This window comes from Etheostoma spectabile, chromosome 1, assembly GCF_008692095.1.
Source record: "Etheostoma spectabile isolate EspeVRDwgs_2016 chromosome 1, UIUC_Espe_1.0, whole genome shotgun sequence".
NCBI classification, from domain to species: Eukaryota; Metazoa; Chordata; class Actinopteri; order Perciformes; family Percidae; genus Etheostoma; species Etheostoma spectabile.
In genome coordinates, this window is record NC_045733.1 from 2,702,501 (window position 1) to 2,721,199 (window position 18,699).

Genomic DNA, 18,699 nt, shown 5'->3' on the forward strand with positions numbered 1-18,699 from the left:
TGTAAGGTATCAACTTAAAAAAAAAAAATTAAAGCACATTTTTATTTTGGAATACAAAAACCTTATCTCGATTCCAGATTTTTGCCACCGACATCTAGCAAGTCAGTATAAATTGGTACAGTACATGCAACAACCTATTTACTATGACTTGCAATTCCAAAACAAGTTCCCATATAAAGCTAATGAGACAATTAACAAACTGAAGTGAATGGAAAACCCAGATTACTATTTTCTCACTGTCCACTTATTGTCATGCCTTCCGGCTCTGTACACCAGTTCAGTCCTTTCTTCTATGCCAAATCTTTTGGCTCAGCAGCCCCCTGTTGTCCAATCATCTCACTGCTGGGTGACTTTCTGCACTTCATCCCAGACAAACCCATTATTAATAGAATTAATGGTGGATAAGAACAATATGTAAAGCTAAATTATCCATTAAGGACTTAATATATTGACAGATCACTCCACTGTCAGACAACTTCCAACTGTAGTATATATGACACATGTGCTTGTAGATGTTATGAATCTAGTCATCAGTCATCTGTTCTGTCATCTCAGTGCCCTCTTTTGTTTTGTACACTTTTTTAATGTTATGTTGATGTTCTGCTTTGTAAAGCATTATGTCTTGTTTACTTGCAAATACAATTGGCAGTATGGTCTTATTATCAGGATATCATGGACCTAAACCTGAGAAATTACCTGAAGTTCAGCAGCATAACAGTTTTTTAACATGTAAGTTTAAGACATGATTGCCAAAAGAAGAAGATGTGAAGCATCTGGTTATTCAACATCTGCAAATGTCTGGAGCCCTGTTTCCTAAATGCCTCCTCAAGACTAAGGTGATCCTATTGTATATACTTAAAATGGAGCTACAATCAACATTCTCAGGTCTTTTTGGAACCACTGCACAAACCATTGACCAAGTTATATCTAAAACCAAAATGCTTATGGTCTTCATGAGTCCATTGATCATAACTCTCCAGTTCAATCATTGGGGGCACATTTACCACATAGCTCCTCCCTCTTAAAGATCAGTTGACTGGGAGGGGTGGATTCTCCTCCCAGTCCACAGAGCATCTGGCTGAGGAACGACAGATGCTGACAGCTGGATTGACATCCAGCATATGTCCCTTTCTTTATTCCTGTTCCAATCGGACAATAGAGTGGAAGGGACGGGGGTGCTTTGTGTTGAGAAGGTAGACCTAATAGCTTGTGACTTTAGAAAAGAGCCCCCATTCTCCAGGAGAGCTTGGAGAGCAATTAGCCCGTCTCTGATCCTAGCCTGGGGAGTTATTATGAGCGGACTGAGCCCACAAAAAACACACTAAGATGTTTATTTTTTTCATTACCACATCATTACAATGATGATCTAAGATATTTTCCAAATTTTGTTTAAAGGATACATTTTACTTTTGGGCCTGCATAGTCTTTTATATTTGGATTAATCGCACAGATAACACTGTTGCTTTGTAGTCTCCGTGCGCCGAGCACGTGTGCTTGGTTTTGCAGCGTGATGACGCCACGCGTAGATAATAGGAAGTAAGTTGAATTTACATCAAGGAAACGCTACACGGATAAACTGCTCATGTACACCACGATTTTAAAGTCAGTATATACTATGTGAAGGAATACCATGGGGTGAAAGCATTTACAGATAAAACTTAGTATAAGACGAGTTGGTTTGTAAGGACAGTAAACGCAGTCTCGTAATAAATGAGTTTAGTGGCTAAAAGTCAGCTAAGCTAACTATTAGCACTCAGGTCTATTCTCACTAACGTTAAACACTGACAACAACTGAGTAACCTGGAAAGCTGTCACATCTTGTTTATCGTGTTTATCGATGTGAAACCTTTTTAATACCTTAAAATATAAGATGTTAGGAACAGGGCATGATTAAGCATCTTGCTAATGTAACCTTACCTTAAACGTTTCCAATGAATTCCCTGTCACTCTGTTTCTTCTCTGTAGAAATGGGTGTAAAAGGTCTTCAGTACTTTATGGACCGCTGCTGTCCAGAAGCCTGTGTGACTGTGAACCTGAGAGAAATGGCCAGACAACATGTTGCCAAAAACCAGCAAGGTTGCACAACCACATATAACACTACCAATTGAGTGCATGTTAGTGTGCAAATAGTATAACAGTGTGTATCCACTGAGCTTGTTTTATCAAGACATTTTGAGATATTTAGATATTATTAGATACATTCAGTGTGAAAACACACACGTGGGCTTATCTATCTTGTCTGGGTGATGAACCACAAACTGTAAATGAATTCTAAGGCAATAGCATTCTATTTGGGCTCAAAACATTTGACTTTTATTAGTGTATTAAACAAGAAATATTAATGGGAGCAGATAACAGTGTAGAGATTCCTTTGACAGATATGTTGTAATGTTGTAATAATCACAAAAAAAAGCAATCAATATAACTCAGAATATAATTGTTTATTGCACAATACCAGTGAAAGCATTTCATTGTTTGTCCAGTATTTCTAATTTTAAACCGATTTGTAGTTACATACACAACAATACCAACACTGCCGTTCACAACAACTTATAGCTAATAGTTTGAAAGACAACAGTAGTATTAACAAGAATACAGAAAAAATGAAATCAGTGACAGCCAAGGCTAGGAGTCTGAGTGACTGGCAGCATTGAGGAGAACATGTTTTGATGATCTAATAGATGTAGGCTTTGTAAACCAAAAGATTAATAAAACAGGAAACTACACATGTCTTGACTACTACTGGGGATGTGTCTTTCTTAGAGTGGGTTAACATGCAGGCCTGTTCTCTTCTATGTTTCTGTTTTCACTGTGATTTAGACCCCACACTCGTTGTGGATGGTATGGCCTGCCTGCGCCACTGGTACTCATGTAAGGACTGGGTGTGTGGGGGGCAGTGGAGGGAATACATGGATGTGCTAAAGAGCTGGGTGGAGGCCTTCAACTCAGCAGGCATCAGACTTGTCTTCTTCTTTGATGGGGTTGTGGAAGAACAGAAGAGACAGGAGTGGGTGAGAAAGGATACTCTGGGAACTCGTGGTGTTCAAATGTTTGAACTTAAATATGTTGAAAGTCAATCCACTACTGTGTTTAGTTGCAGAGTTCAGTGACACATTGTTTCCTGTAACACTAAAGTGTAGAGGCTATTAATGTCACAGTGTTTAGAACAAATAAACATGATTTACTGAACGTCTCCTATATTGAGCTAAGTACTTGCAGAGCCTGGAGTTTACTCAACCGATCAACTCTTCTGTCCACAGGTGAAGAGGAGACACAGAGTGAATGGGGAGGTTTCTAAAATGTTTCGTCACCTGAAGGCACATGGAGAGCAGCCTGGTAAAGAGCTATTTTGTCTGCCTTCTGGTCTGGCATCATTCACACCCTTTGCTCTCAGGTCAGCATACAAGTCAGATTACAATGCATTAGCCCTTTTGTGCATAATGTATACACTGTGATAATGAAGTTAATCATTTACTGTATTTAAAAGACTATACATCATTAGATGGGGTTAGATCTCATATCCGATGATGGTGCTCTTTATTTCTGTTTATGGTGGAATTATTGTCTCTGTCAGGTCATTGGGCCAGGAAGTGTTTTGCTCAGTGCGGGAGGCTGACTACGAGATTGCCAGCTATGCTCGTCAGCATGGCAGTATGGGAATTCTAGGACAGGATTCAGACTTCATCATATATGACAGGTTTGGTAAAATTATCATGTTGTTAATACTTTTGGACTTTTTTGGATGTAGACTTGCACTACAGTACCTCCTGGTCAGTTAAAATTTTCTGATGAATCATGCACAAATCGATGGAGCTGATTAGATTACATTTCACTGGAATTATACCTCGTACGATCTCATGTGATAAATAAACTAGATAGATAGATTGATAGATTAATAGATTCAATGGGAAATGTGGATAACATGCCTGATCTGAACATGTACTTTTATCTCTTAAAGTGCCCTCTACTTGTCTGTGGCAAAGCTGCGGATAGACAGCCTCACTACTGTCATGTACCACCAACAGAGGCTCTGCCAAACAATCGGATTGACTGTTACCCAGCTACCACTGCTGGCCTGTCTGCTAGGTAACGATGTGGTGTCAGAGGAGCAGATGCAGCACATCAGGAACAATGCCATGGCAGCATACAGGTTTCTGGGTTTTGCTTTTGGGTTTGCTCTCTTTTCGTTTTTGTTAAAATGTATGCATTTTGAAATTTAATTTTTATTCTTATCCTCTTTAAGATAAATGTTACCTTTGTCGTTGACTATATGTAATTATGAGAACATGAATATGGCATGCACTTATTCACACTTTTTTATAAAAAGCACTCATCTTGTTAAAGTTAAGATGAGGTCACTACATGACAACAATTTTATTGTTTCCCAGGATAAACAGTCCTGTACCTCACTCTGGTGCTCCTCAGGGGCAGATGGTGCTAGCTGTATCCTATTTTGTGAGCTCCTTGAGGGGCAGAGAAGAGCAAGAGGCTGGGCTTATCCCTCAGTCTCTGAATCTATCAGCTTCTCAAAGAGAACTACTAAAGAGGGGGGTTCGCTCTTACTTACTCCCTGGACAAGAAGCTCTTCAGCAAGATGGCATGTCTGCACTTCCCTCTGCCTCTGCCTTTGAGAAACATTTTAGTCCCAAAATATTAAAGGTATGTTCTGTACCTCATTCTGTTGTTTATGTTTTGAGAGTAACAAATTCCATTTGGGCTTATTATGTTTTATTTTGTGGTTTTCCCCAGGCGTGTAGAGAAAAGCATGTAGCAGCAGAAGGTTTCATGGTTTACAGTGTTGTGTTTGAGGGAGTCATTGAATGTAGCAACACTCTAGAGGACAAGGAGAACGCAGAGTTACTGCCTCAGGCCCTCGTCTACAAGCCCTGCAGACAACGCATCTATGGGCTGCTGCTGCTGCACGGGCATGATGGTAGGACAGTATACTTACTGGAGGTCATAAACACACCGCACGCACCACACGCACACACAGATACACATGCACTCTGGCAACACCATGGACACAGTCAGAAAACCAAATATCTGATCATAAAATCAGAAACAGACAAATGTAGCTGAAGGTAGATACCCACAAATTTGCAGAGAAGAGGCCATATTATGTCAATCATGTAGACTGTGCATACACACATGGACATACATGTACTGTATGCACACCTCAATCTATACTGAAGTTTAAAAATAAAGACAAGAATGTTTATACAAAAATACAAAAGTGCAAAGTCTATCCAAGTCTAACCTTGACTCTGCATGTTTTCAGTCAGCAGTGTTGACCTTCCAAGAATCAGGGAGTGGTTTGTCTACTCTGGAAACCACCTGAAGGAACCTGACATGGTCAACCCTGTCCCACTTGGCTTCCCAGGTACTGTACCTGCTAGTTTATTCATATACTGGTCTCTGTATTCTTTGGCTCAGGTTACGACAAAAATCTGATTTAAATCTACAAACCCTGTTTCCAATGAAGTTGGGACATTGTGTAAAATGTAAATCAATAAAAACGAAATCCTTTTCAACCTATTCAATTGAATACACTAAAAATACAAGATATTTAATGTTCAAACTGATAAACTTTAATATTTTTTTCTCAAATATTTACTGATTTTGAATTTGATGCCTGCAACATGTTCCAACAAGCTGGGACAAGGGCAACAAAAGACTGGGGAAGTCAATGAATGCTCTAAAAACACCTGTTTGGAACTTTCCACAGATGAAGGTTAATTGGAAACACGCAAGTGTCATGATTGGGTAAAAGAAGCATCACCAAAAGGCTCAGATCTTCACAAGCAAGGATAGGGTGAGGTTCACCACTTTGTGAACAACTGCATGAGCAATTAGTCAAACAGTTTAAGAAACAGTGTTTCTCAACATACAATTGCATGGAATTTAGGGATTTCATCTACAGTCCAAGATCCCCAGAATCTGGAGAGAACTCTGCATGTAAGCGGCTAGGCCGAAAACCAACATTGAATGCCCTTGACCGTCGATCCCTCAGGTGGCACTGCATTAAAACTGACATAATTACGTAAAGGACGTTACCATGTGGGCTCTGGAACACTTCGGAAAACCATTGTTAGTTAACACAATCTGTCGCTACATACTAGACTGGCCTGCCTGCAGTCCCCATTGAAAATTTGTATTATAAAGCGCAAAATATGACAACAGAGACCCCGGACTGTTAAGCAACTGAAGTCGTACATTAACCAAGAATGGGAATGAATTGAACTTATTGAGTGTTGTTAAAAGGAAAGACGACACAGTGGTAAACATGCCCCTACCCCAGCTTTTTTGGAACGGGTTGTAGGCATCTTATTCCAAATCAGTGAATATTTGCCAAAAACAGAGTTTAGGTTTGAACATTAAATACATTGTCTTTGTAGTGTATTCAATTGAATATAGGTTAAAAAGCATATGCAAATCATTGTATTCTGTTTTTATTTCCGTTTTACCCAACGTCCTAGATCATTGGAATTGGGGTTTGTAGTTACACCACCTGATGCTAATTAAGAAGATGAGTAGAGGTTTGGTTTGTATGTCATAGTTCTGTGTTGATTTTGTCTCACTAGAATGACAAACTGTGCCAGTCTAATGCACTTTAAGTTTACAAAGCTCCAAATCATCTCACATTTCATGAGACAAATGTCTTTGAGCATAGCCACACAATTTCTTTTTCTCTGTCTGAATGTGTAGGTGATCAGCCCAGTCTGGACTTGTTATGGTTCAGCACCAGTCCTGAAGTTTCTGCTCTTCGCCTGAAAGCCTTCCTTTTAATTTTTGACTGCCAGGAGTATTCCGAGTTGTATGGAGCTATTGAAGACTCCCTTCTGGCTGCTCTCTGCTTGGTCACTTACATAGTCCTCCAGGTAAAAAGGTGGAAACATTTTGTCTAGCTACATATAATCCTTAGAGAAAAGTACAAGCAGTTCATTGATTTGATTTTGGGACTTATTTACTCTCATATCTCATGAATCTTGTAAATGTATCAGCCTGTATTTATGTCAGCCAGTACTTATAATAATAGAAGCAATGACGAATTGAAAGTCATTCATTTTATTTTTATCAAAAATACATGTTGATTGTCTCTGATCTTATACGAGTATGTATTCCACTACACCTTTCTCTTGAGTCATGTTGGGTATGGGTACTTCACTGTGATTGATGTGACTGCTTAGCTTTTAATGAATAAGTTAAGCTGTTAAATCTAGCAGATGAGCACAATGGCATCAGTGCCAATAACGTAAGTGAATGGGTAGTAAAGGTACACCTGGTGATTAATGTAAATAGAGAATGAAAGACCAAATGCATTCAGGGACATTTAAACAAACAAATCAGCTTTTGATTTGGGTTTTACATCTATAACATCAACAACAATTAATCCGCTCTTTTGTCAACTTGGGATTTGTAGTTAAACATCACTTGTTGACAGTCTTTTTGTGTTGTTTTAAATGGCTTAATGGTCGCCACTATCACCCACTGGGTGCCCACTTTAGCTACAGACACTGGTTTCTGTAACCCCAGCTTTTGCGTCAACAACTGCTCTTATAACCACCCAGGGGCTTTGAATATCTTAAGAGCCATTTCTTATGGTTGTAAATTAAACAATAAACATAAGTGCTGTTTGCAATCCTGTTGTAATGCCCTGTTTTTAATTTCAATTCCTCCAACACTGTGAAAACTTTTCAAAGAGTGTGAAAAGCAGAGATTTGTCTTTTCGGTTTGTACATTTTGCATTGACGTCATCTGAGTAAGCTTAACACAAAAGAGATCACATGATCACATTACCTGGATGAAGGTGCGTGCGTCATTTTGCAGAAGCAAAACAAAAATTATAGAAATCTAGAATCATACGTATATCAACTTCATAACAAACAGATCTTCAAAATATATACCTCAAATGTTATCTTGAGTTTTCAGAAACTGCTTATAGTGGTCTGCTCACCCAACTTCTTTCTAACTCCACATCTCCAATTTTTTTTATTTTCATTATCATCATTTGAGGCAGTTATTTGGTCTTAAATGGCAAAAAAAACACCTCTATTGGCATTTAATTTAAACGCTGTAAAATTTCCTCTCCAACTGTACCCTAATGTCAAAATAGAAATGATTTTCACCCAGTAAGTTCATAACATAATCATTACAATTGAGCTGAGTTGAGTTACCAATGAAAAAAACAGATCACTTTTCTATGAAGGGACTGTGTTGTTTTCTCAGTTTAATTTGAACTTGAATTTGGACAACTGAAAAGCATGAAGTGTTGCCAGGGTCAAACATACGATCAGTGAAGTTTCAAGAAACCAGCTAAATGAGGATTTTAACCCTACACCTTTGTAGGTTAGACCTGTTTTCTACCAAATAATCTTACCTAACATAACTCAGAGACAGAAAGATGAACAGGCAGCCTTCCAGACAGATGCAGATTTTGGGAAAACAGTTGGAGCAAATCCTTTAAATGGATGAAGGACCAATAGAAGAAAGAAGAGCAGCTTGTTAGACGGCCCGTTAGAGTAGTCTGGCTGACAGACAACAGTAGCTGTTGTTGTCTGATCACTGCTGCATTCACATTCCCTCGTCACTCTTCCATTTAAATAGCTCCAGGGTTTGTTTGTTTTGTACACACAACTGGGCAGCCTCGCTCTGCATTCAGCATTGTTTCTTTCTCTGTTGAATTGTGGCGCAGAGAGCAGACAAAACATACTGACCCATACAGAAGACACACTGGGATGTGATTGAATTGGCTAACCATATATATTGTCCTCTGTGTGTGTGTGTTTGTGTGTTTTTTCGTGTTTGTTTGTGTGTATGTTTTCAGGTACAAACATTGTCACAAGAGGACTTGGATGCTTACCTGAGTCAGGCTGTGTGTCTGAGACTAAAATCCCCTCAGGAGCTTCAACAGATCAAGGTCAGCTACAAACACAAATATACACATATTTTGTTTTCTGATTTTCACTCCCTTTGTCTCATTGCACCCTAAAGTTGTTGAGTTTCATGCTGCAAGAAGACAATAGCCTCCGCAGTTGACAGTAAGAAGGGCCTCTTGTCGCAAACACAGCTCAGAAAATTTTCCAGTAATAGTAAGAGGAGAAAACACAAACTGCTGATTGTGTCTCCAGAAAGACAAACAAATACACAAAACAAAGCACCCAAACAATTATGGTTGAACTGCAGTGTGGTTGTTGGAAATAGTATTTTTGTATCATAGATTTTTACAAATCAGTTTATTGAGTTCAAAATAAAGAAACCCCACAAGTTTCAAGATTTCTTTTTTAAAAGTGTAATATAAATGCAATAAATCATATTTTTACAGACGCAACCTGAACGCTGATGCTTTATTGTGACGTGCTATAGAGCAGCTGTAGTTCAAGTTGATACTTTTTTTAAAAACTTGTTATAGCTGACAATCAACTGTTAGGAAGTCCAGCGCTTCTTTATACTAGGAGACCAGACCAAATAAGACTTTCAACTTCACTGTTTTCATCTTGTTAGGTTGCAGTATTTTAAATGATTACTGGTGCTGTATTAAAGTACAACCAAAGAAAAACTGCCTGTTGTAGGCTGTAGATGTAGGATTAACATTTTACATCATCCTAATTTTTTCACAATTTTTACTAAATACTTGATTGAATTGAAAACAGCAGTTCATAGATTAATCAATAATGGTGATACTCAATTATTCAGTTGCAGCCTCTGTCTTGACAGAAGTGTCACTGAAATCAGCGAGAAAGCATCATTGCTCGTCTTCAGTGAGTTCGGTGGATATGACATGCGAGCTCTTACAGATACGAGAATCAGAGAGTCGGCTATGCTTTTCCATTCTCTGGGAAAACGGCTGTCGCTGTTTGCTGCCTTGTTGTAGCCCCATTTATTTTTACTGCTTAATTACCATACTTATGTCAAGTAATTTGTATTTTTGCTGCTCGTCTGTTTTCTACACAATAATTAGGGCTGGGCGTTGATTTGAATATGCTGTCTGGGAGAAGTTCAGAGCTTCGTGAGGGGGGTTAACTGAGTCACTAGTGTATGGATTAACTACACACACACTAGCTAAACATATGAATATACTTGCATATACTCCCAGAGGTGGGTTAACACACAACCAATTTTTTCTATCTGTGTGTGTGTGTGCATGCGCGCAGAGTAACATGCTTAATTTAGGACATCACAGCACAATATCAAAAGCTTCTTTACTTGTTTCCACGATTAAAAACAAATAAACTAGAATAGCACGTGTGTTCAACCGAGTGAAAAAAAAGTCACACCATTTGTATGAGTGTGTTCAGGGGAAAGGCATTGTGGTTAGGTTTTGAGATGCGTTAGTTTCATTTCATTTAGTTTCATTGCAACATTCCTCCCCATGGGATTGTGTTTGTGTGTGTGTGTGTGTGTGCGTGGCGTGTGCGTGTGCGTGTGTGTGTGTGCGTGTGTGTGTGTGACAGAGAGAGTGTTGCTGCTGGCGACAGTCGCCTGTCTGTCCTGGCTGACGCTCACCACATGGAGCTATTTACACCAAGCACACTCCACCCCACTGGACACACAAACCACACACACACACACACACACACGTTTCTGTCTTTGTTCTTATTTTATTCTACTTTATACTCTCAACCACTTTCTCTTTTTCTGTCTCTCTTCATGTTGCTCTTTATCTCTTTTTTTCTTTCTCTCTTTTTTGTGTTGGTGTGCTCCTTCAGGCTTTTGTGTCTCTGTGTCCAGTGATTCATTGTTTTCAGAAGGTGAAGCTTTGTTTGACTGGAACCAGGTGGCAGGTGTGTGTGTGTGTGTGTGTGTGTGTGTGTGTGTGGTGTGTGTGTGTGTGTGTGTGTGTGTGTGTGTGTGTGTGTGTGTGGGGTGTGTGTGTGTGTGTGTGTGTGTGTGTGTGTGTGTGTGTGTGTGTGTGTGTGTGTGCTCACTGTTATCAGTGTATCTGCTAGAGGACAGGTGAGAGCAGAAAGCACACAGAGAACATCTGCCTCCTGTTATCGACTGCTGTTGTCACAGTTAACTTGTTCTCCATTCTTCAGCATTCTCTTCTTTTTTATTGTCCTCCAGTTTTGTCTTTCTTCTCGCTCTGTGGTGCTACCTTTTATGGTATTTTCAGCAAACAACATAACCTTCGTCCTGTTTTTCCTTTAATGGCCCAACTCAAACTAGCGTAACAGAATCCATTGTTAAAAGAATATTTACACAAGCATTTATTTTGTAGAAACATAAAACATATGAAGAAAATATTGTATCTGTATTTCTCTTACAATACATTTAGCTAGTTACTGCGTTTGAGACAAGATTTCAAGAGTTCTTTATCCAAATGTGGGTTGAATAGGATATTTTTCTGGCTTGCTGACTCCCTATTTATATAATTATTTGTGGATTGGAACACTTTACTTGATACAACATAGGAACTTGTGGAACATTACATTCAGAAAAATATTGAACTAAAATGTTTTACCACTTTCACATTTTCTCCTGTCTTTAGTCACAATCTGTAGTGTAACATTTCTGTTTTTTTAAGTGTAAAGACTCATTCAAATGCCACATATACTGCATCATTTTACACACATATTAGTGGGGAATTTTGCTGCGTTGATCAAATCCAGGCAAAGAAGTTTTACTGTCAAATATAGAAACCACTCTAGCCAATTAATTTTTACCCAGTTATCTAGATGGCAAGTGATCTGAATCCTATATAATTGTTTGAATTATGTGTCAGGATTGAGCAGATAAGGTTATGCAAATTGGGGTTGGGGAAAAAACAATTATTTTAGCAGCTGTGAGTTTGATCTTCAGATTCTGTTTTCCATATAGTGACACTAAGCATATTGAATAAACACATCGCTCTTTACAGCAAGACTGTTTAAATTATGCTATGCTATGCTATATGATGATATTTGAAGTGTTTTGATTGAAACTACAGTTGGTATGGATGCCTCAACCTCCACTTTTTACCTTTTCCAATTAAAATCAGTTCATCAAGCTTTGTTGATGTGATTGTCATGACAAATATGTCAAGATCTGTTCTTTCGCTTTAAGTTTTATTTAAAGTTAAGTATGACCTACTGGCAACTCAAAAGAGAGTCACTGTCGCTGCAGTCAGTGTTGTCTCATCTTTAAAGTAGATATTCCAAAGTATCAAGCCTCATGATGAAGATATACTATCAACCAACTGTAAAACCAAATTGTTTTGCTCCTCCATTCTCAGCTGCCTTTCCTCTCCAGTCGTGCAGTGCAGCTGGGATCCCTCTACGTCCGAGGACTAAGCCACCTGCTGGGTGCTAACTGTGCCAGTGGCTGCCCGCTGCCCAGCGCTGCCTTGATGCCTTGGCACAGCTTCGATGGACGACTGTTCCACTCAAAGTACCTGCTGGCACATAGCGGCACAGAGAAGACTGTGTTGCTGGACAGCGATGTAAGTGGAGACGGAAAAAGAGAAAGTTGTGTGTGTGTGTGTGTGTGTGTGTGTGTGGGGGGGGGGGGTTAAAGTTGTATTCTGTTGCAAGTGCTTGTTTCATTGTATGATTCTGTTTTTACCATATATGAACACTAACAGCATGCCTCTGAGACGTGTAATCTTATTGTCGGCCTTTCACTGCAGGCGTCCTGTTTGTCTCTGTTTCTCTGCCTAAGAGAGAAACTTACAGAAACCTGCAGTAAGCGAGGCAGAGTCCTGCAGTCCAGACCCTATGTGCCAGAACATAGGCATAAAACCACACCAGGTAAGCCATAAGGCTGATTCACACGTCTTTATCTATGGTGCTTTTAGATACCTGACTTTCACAAATATTCAGTTCATGTGAACCCTTCCTTTTACTTGCAACCAGTGTTTTTTGTGAAGGATTGTCATCATCTTAGGGCAGGGCCATCAACAGCGCTGTTTGTCTAAGTTTTTTCTGTAAAGATGTTGCTGTACATATATGTATATACAGTATATGGCAGTAGCTCAGTCAGTACAGAGTTGAGTTGGGTTGAACCAGAGGGTCGGTGGTTCAAGTCCCCATACGGATCAGGATCAGTATGGTGGTGGACTGGTAGCTGGAGAGGTGCCAGTTCACCTCCTGCAAGGCACCGAACCCCCAACTGCTCGGGGCGCCTTTCCATTGGCCGCCCCCTCACTCTGACATCTCTCCATTTAATGCATGTATAGGTACTGAGCATGTGTGTGTAATTTAGGCCTTTGTGTAATAAAAATAGAGTGTAAATTGTAATTTCCCCTTGTATAGTATAAATTATTATTATTATTATACATTATTATAAAAATGTTATAAATGACACAGTTACCCACATACGTAATCAAAAACAAAAGAATAGTCACAATTAAAGTATGGCAAATCCGTCTTTAAATTTACCAAATTTTGTACTGTTTCAAATTAATCTTTCATCAGTATCATTTCTATTTGAAATGATGAAGGTACTTGCAAATGACAAGGTAGTACAAAATGTAAACCTTTGGTGTTTGTCATTTTTTATTCTGTACATCAGCTCTTTGTTGAGATGCTGTGTATGTTCATAAGTTATCAAAGCCATAAGTGATGTTTTCTGCGTCCTTTCTCTTGCTCAACACTCACTCTGTCTTTGAATGTTGGTTCTGTGTTGTTTTGTTTGACATAATTATGTTGCTATTTTGGCAAGGACTCTTTGGAAAAAGTGTTTTTGATCTTGTGCTCGTGACCATCCTGGTTAAATAAAGGTCAGCGACAGAAAAACATTTTGACCTGAATTAAGAAATGTTATGGTGTTTCTAGGGCACCCTGGTGGCCTATGGTTAAGATGAGTACCATAAAACCAAAATGTCCTTGGTGTATTATCTGACTATGGACCTGTATGTCCCATGTCACATTGCTCTTTGTCTTCCCGTGTTTCTTTTGTATACTGTAAAACCTCCAATAAATTGGCAAAAATGCCACCCAAAAAATTATAAAAGTAATGTTATGATGTCTGTATTATTTTAAGTGGCCGTAGTAGTTCCGTTTTTATGTTTTGGAGCTAGTCTTTGTTTCTAATCACTGTCCAAAGTAAATAGAAGTATAAACACACTTATGTAAAAACTGATAAATACTGGAGCCAAACAGAGAAGCAGCATTTTAATCTGACCGTTCATCTGTGGTTGTAGTTCTCTGGTGCCCCTCACCAAACCACATTACCCAGAGGGCCACGCTGTAACGAGCTCCATGTGTGCTGCGGCCTTAATGCATATACCTCCGTGTGTGTGCTCACACACAATGCACGTTTGGATTCGAGACTTGCTTTGTCAGTGCACTACTAATAGTAGGTTTCTGTTTATAGGCTGAGAGAGCTCTATTTTAAGACACACAACAAGACTAACTGATTACAGACCTCTCTATTCTGTCTCTCCTCTCTCTGTGCTCCCCTTCCCCTCAGTCATTCCCCTCTAAGTCCTCTTCCTTTTATTTGTCTTTACTTTTTCACCCTCTCTCCGTTTCTCTTCTTTGTTTCTTATTGTTGTTCTCTTTCTGATGCTGTGTGCAGAGCCTTGACACTCTCCAGACGCCTTTCCAGCTTATTACACACAGATTTTTAAAAACAATTGTACCCTCTTACACACCTACTATTTTGTTTTCTGTTAATGTGGCCGGTCTGTGTGATGCCCCTCCCTGTAGTGTTAGGCTAAGTTGAGCTCCATGTTGGTACAAGACTCGTCCAGCTCAGTGGTCAATCTCAGAAGACAACTCAGCCGTAGCTTATGAAATGTGAACCCTTAGTTCTTTTGCGACCGTTTCTCTGACTGCCATGTTGGCGCAGAGTCTCCGAATTGCGCCGAACTGTCTGCGTTTTGCCCAAGTCAACCCTTGTGGGTCTCACAAGGATGTTTCTGGTTTTATAGATGGAAGGTTATACACTCTTTATACCTCAGTGTTTCATTTCTGCCAGACGCAGACACCAATCATTACTACAGAACTGTGGGGATACCGTGTGTGTGTATGTCTGTCTGTGTGTGTGTGTGTGTGGTGTTGTGTGTGTGTGTGGTGTGGTGTGGTGGTGTGTGGTGTGTGTGTGTGTGTGTGTGTGTGTGTGTGTGGGTGTGTGTGAGAGTGTGTGTGTGTGTGTGTAAGTGAGAGTGAGAGTAAGAATGTGTGTGCGTGAGAGTATGGTGGCGCTATGTGGTATCGTTGAGGGCTTGGTTTGGTTTTTGTTTGGAATCAGGCCTGATGTTTAGTCTCCTCAGCAAATATCTCCTCTGCCCTCCTGCCTTTACAATCACACTCCAACAGTGAGCTGCTCTCCCGCGTCTCCTAAGTTTATTTCTGTCTAAAACGACAAAAAGTAAATGAAAATAACTTCCTTTCAGATTGGATCCCATTCGTAGAGTACATTTTACTTTGACTGAGAGAAGTCATGTACCTCTTTCCTCCAATCTATCCTGTGATAGTGTTAATTTCATGAAACTCCCTTTAAATCTCCTCTGACATAGGAAGAACATATAATCTCTTATTTTATTTGTCTCCCTATTTTGATTTAATTTCAATTCCCAGTCTGAGAAACTGAAACCTTTCCAGAAGACTTTCCAACCTCAGAAACGGACCTTAAAAAAGTTTTGGTGCTTGTGGCCTGCCCTACACAAAGACTTCTGCATGGCATGCTTTCAAGTGCTTTTTTCTGTACTTTCACACTCAGTGAGTGGATTAATGGTAGGAGTGCGGCCTGATTTGGCCTAGTAGGCTACAGCTCCATTTTGGAAAGGTCTAAAGTTGGACTTGGTGTTTTATTTCAAGCACTTTGTAATTGTCTTGAAATCTGCCACATCTGTCAAAGTTCCTCATGTGAAAAGTATGTCACAAACTTTCCTGAAAGAGAGAATAGATTTTAATGATAGCTAAAGTAGAAAGACATTTAACATTTTGTGTCTGTTCGATTTTGTTACCAGTAGTAGAGCAACAGACCATAAATACAAAATATATGTTTCATCTTAGTTGGAGTTTTTTATTTGTTTGGTGGCAGTTGACATTTAAGAAAAGGAGATCTGTAGGCATTTCATGAAGCTTATTTTTCTCTGGATAATTCGGCTTTCAACACTGGCGGCGTTTGTCAGACTTGATGAGTGTTCATGTCTTCCTTGAAATGGCATTTGGGATTTTTGGGCTGTTCTGTGGGTAGATTTGAAATAATTGCGGACAGACTTTAAAGGTGTGTGTGTGTGTGTGTGTGTGTGGTGTGTTGATGCTTTTTGCTCAAACTGGCGCATTTAATTTCAACAAAGTCAGACTCAACATATTGGTTCCATTACTCTATGCCCACAACTTTACACAACTTTTTTTATTTCACTCTCCCCGCTCTCATCGGCATCAGTTTTGGCTGCTCAGCACCTTGTCTATAACGAGGACATTTCATTTTTGTGATTGTTCAGGTGCCGCCGGAAATTCCACCCGGTTGTCCATTACCTTCCGCTTTCTTTGTGGTTGTGGTTAACTGCTCTTCACATCTCTGCAGGGTAAATCGAGCCAGCTAGCTAGACTATCTGTCGAGTCTGAGTTTTCTATTGCAGACTAAAAAATGTTTTGAACATACACATGTTCCACCAAAACAAGTTCCTTTCCAAGGCTATTTTGCAGAGGCACCGTTGCTCCATCCAGCGCTCAGAGCCACTTAAGACTTACCAGATGCACCTCAACTGGCTCCCAAGACGATAGTCATTGGTTTAAAGAAATGCCAATAAACCAGAGCATGTTTTTCTTCCATCCCGGAATGCTGTTTTGGACTAGCCAGACTTGCAGCCTTTGCAGTGCTGTGGAGGAAGGTCTGGCAAGGCAAGACTACTCAGCACCAGACAGTAGACATATTTCTTTATTTCTTTATTATTCAGATGGACAGAAACACAATTTTGAATGAATGTAATGTTCCTCTGTAACAGCTGGATGAGTAAATAGGAAACAGTTTGCATATCAACTTAAAATGAAATGGTATGTCAATGTTGTGTTCACATTTTGTTTCTGCTGCCTTCAAGTTAAAAAAACGGTCACTACAAGTTTAAGCACCAAACAATTTGGTTTAAGTATGGCTCTGTGACATAACATTTTTTCAAGACTGAATAAGCAACAAATTAAAGTTAAAAGTCTAACACCCAATAACTCAAGTAACTGCTGCATCTGGGTGTCGTTTAATCAGATTTGACTGCCAGTGGCCAGTTTTAAACACGGTACAGAAATACTCAATATCAGACTTTTCTATTAGAGCCTGGTGCACTTCAAACCAGTGAGACGATCACGGACAGAACACAACATACAGATGTGTCTTATGTGAAATGACTGAAATTGTTGTTGTAGTTGATGTAGGTCTTATCGCTCATTGTAAGTAAATAAGTTTTCCTGTCCTTTTTCAATACTACATTTCTCCCTTTTAGGTGGTGTTCAAAACTGGAGGGAAAGAGGAGAGACGACAGGAGGCCATCGGCATGGAGCAGGATGGAGGGAGAAAGGGGAGGCAAGAGGATACCCTAGAGAATATGAAAACAGAGAGAGACGAGGAGGGATGAGAGGAGGCCATTTTCATCCTCATCCAAACTGCCATGATGGAGGACCCCAGAACATGAGCCGTCCTCCAAATTGTTCCAGAGGTTCATCATACAGAGGCAGATACCAGCTGTCTCCGAGGTAACACCAGTGTGAAACAAGATGTTCCTCTTCTCAAATGTTTCTTCTGTTCTTATCTGCTCTATATTGTCACATTTCATCCTGTCCTCTCAGATGGTCGCAACCTCCTGCACCAGGAACATAACTCTACCCCAGGCAGAGAGGAGTGAAGAGAAGAGGAGGATTAAAGGAGTGGATTTAAGAGGATGGGAAAGACATGATGAAAAGAGCAAAGGAATCAAATTTCTCTGAACAAACTGATTAGTGAATTAACTGTCAGGAATGTTTGTTTAAAAGATGCTGTAAATCGGAATAATGGAGATTAAGACGAGGCAGAGTGACGAGATTAGGAATATATCATTTAAATTGCCAGTTTAACCTGAATTTGTCTTTTTGTGTCTCTCAAAATAATCCTATTGACATAATGGGTAGTAAAGACTTTTAAAGTCAATCATTTTAAAGCCTCTCCTTCATCTCAAGGCAACTTACCCGTCTCACTGTTACAGAAAATGAACAGTACGCATGAGCACTCACCAAACAAACACAGAAATAAGCAACTTCAAACATACACTGAGAAGTGGATTAATGGTTGATCCTCAAGCCTGTTATCACCTCTTATCTTTTGACAATAAAAGGACAAAGATCTTAAAAGCTGTGTGTGTCCAACTGCTTAATCCTTTAAAGGTTTTAACTACTTAAACAGTGATGCTGGTATCAAATATCGGCTGAAATAGGACATCAGTACAGCAGTTTAACATACATACATACATACATACATACATACATACGTGTGTATCACTGTATAGCCTTTACAGTGATTTCCTGTAGCACCCCGTGATAAGTCGTAAAATCCATCAAGAGGAAAAGGATGCAGAGAAAGTTCCACAGCCACAAAGTGCTCTCATTCCTGTGTGTGTGTGTGTGTGTGTGTAAAGCAGTAAAGAAATGTGAGAATGGATTTCTCAACAAATAAGAGGAAATCAGATTGTTGACACAGTGATGGTGAGACTGTGTTTTGCGCGACAGAGCTGAGAGTTACATCAGTTTATCCTGCTGTACTTTAATGATTACACAGGGCCAGATACAGGCTGCTACAAGCAATATG

The 18,699-nt window shown here is 39.6% G+C and overlaps 1 protein-coding gene across 3 annotated transcripts; it reads left to right on the top strand.

The window, feature by feature from the left end:
- Positions 1-1,492: 1,492 nt before the first annotated feature.
- On the top strand, positions 1,493-18,245 carry fam120b (family with sequence similarity 120 member B). 3 transcript variants are annotated; one of them, XM_032518858.1, is made up of 15 exons: positions 1,493-1,602; positions 1,966-2,103; positions 2,821-3,011; positions 3,261-3,394; positions 3,575-3,697; positions 3,959-4,150; positions 4,389-4,659; positions 4,750-4,933; positions 5,279-5,380; positions 6,706-6,878; positions 8,825-8,917; positions 12,212-12,418; positions 12,605-12,725; positions 17,366-17,615; positions 17,709-18,245. In XM_032518858.1, the coding sequence occupies exons 2-15, from the start codon at positions 1,968-1,970 to the stop codon at positions 17,737-17,739; spliced, it is 2,208 nt and encodes a 735-aa protein (XP_032374749.1). In that variant the 5' UTR covers positions 1,493-1,602; positions 1,966-1,967; the 3' UTR covers positions 17,740-18,245. The 3 variants fall into 3 exon arrangements, with proteins under 3 accessions (XP_032374749.1, XP_032374756.1, XP_032374758.1); XM_032518865.1 differs by having other exon boundaries at positions 1,966-2,076; XM_032518867.1 differs by lacking the exons at positions 1,493-1,602; positions 1,966-2,103 and having other exon boundaries at positions 2,821-3,007.
- Positions 18,246-18,699: the final 454 nt, after the last annotated feature.

Coding starts and splice junctions, on each gene's coding strand:
- fam120b (XM_032518858.1), top strand. CDS start 1,968: ATGGGTGTAAAAGGTCTTCAGTACTTTATGGACCGCTGCTGTCCAGAA. Junction 2,104..2,820: donor AACCACATATAACACTACCA/ATTGAGTGCATG, acceptor ACTGTGATTTAG/ACCCCACACTCGTTGTGGAT. Junction 17,616..17,708: donor AGATACCAGCTGTCTCCGAG/GTAACACCAGTG, acceptor CTGTCCTCTCAG/ATGGTCGCAACCTCCTGCAC.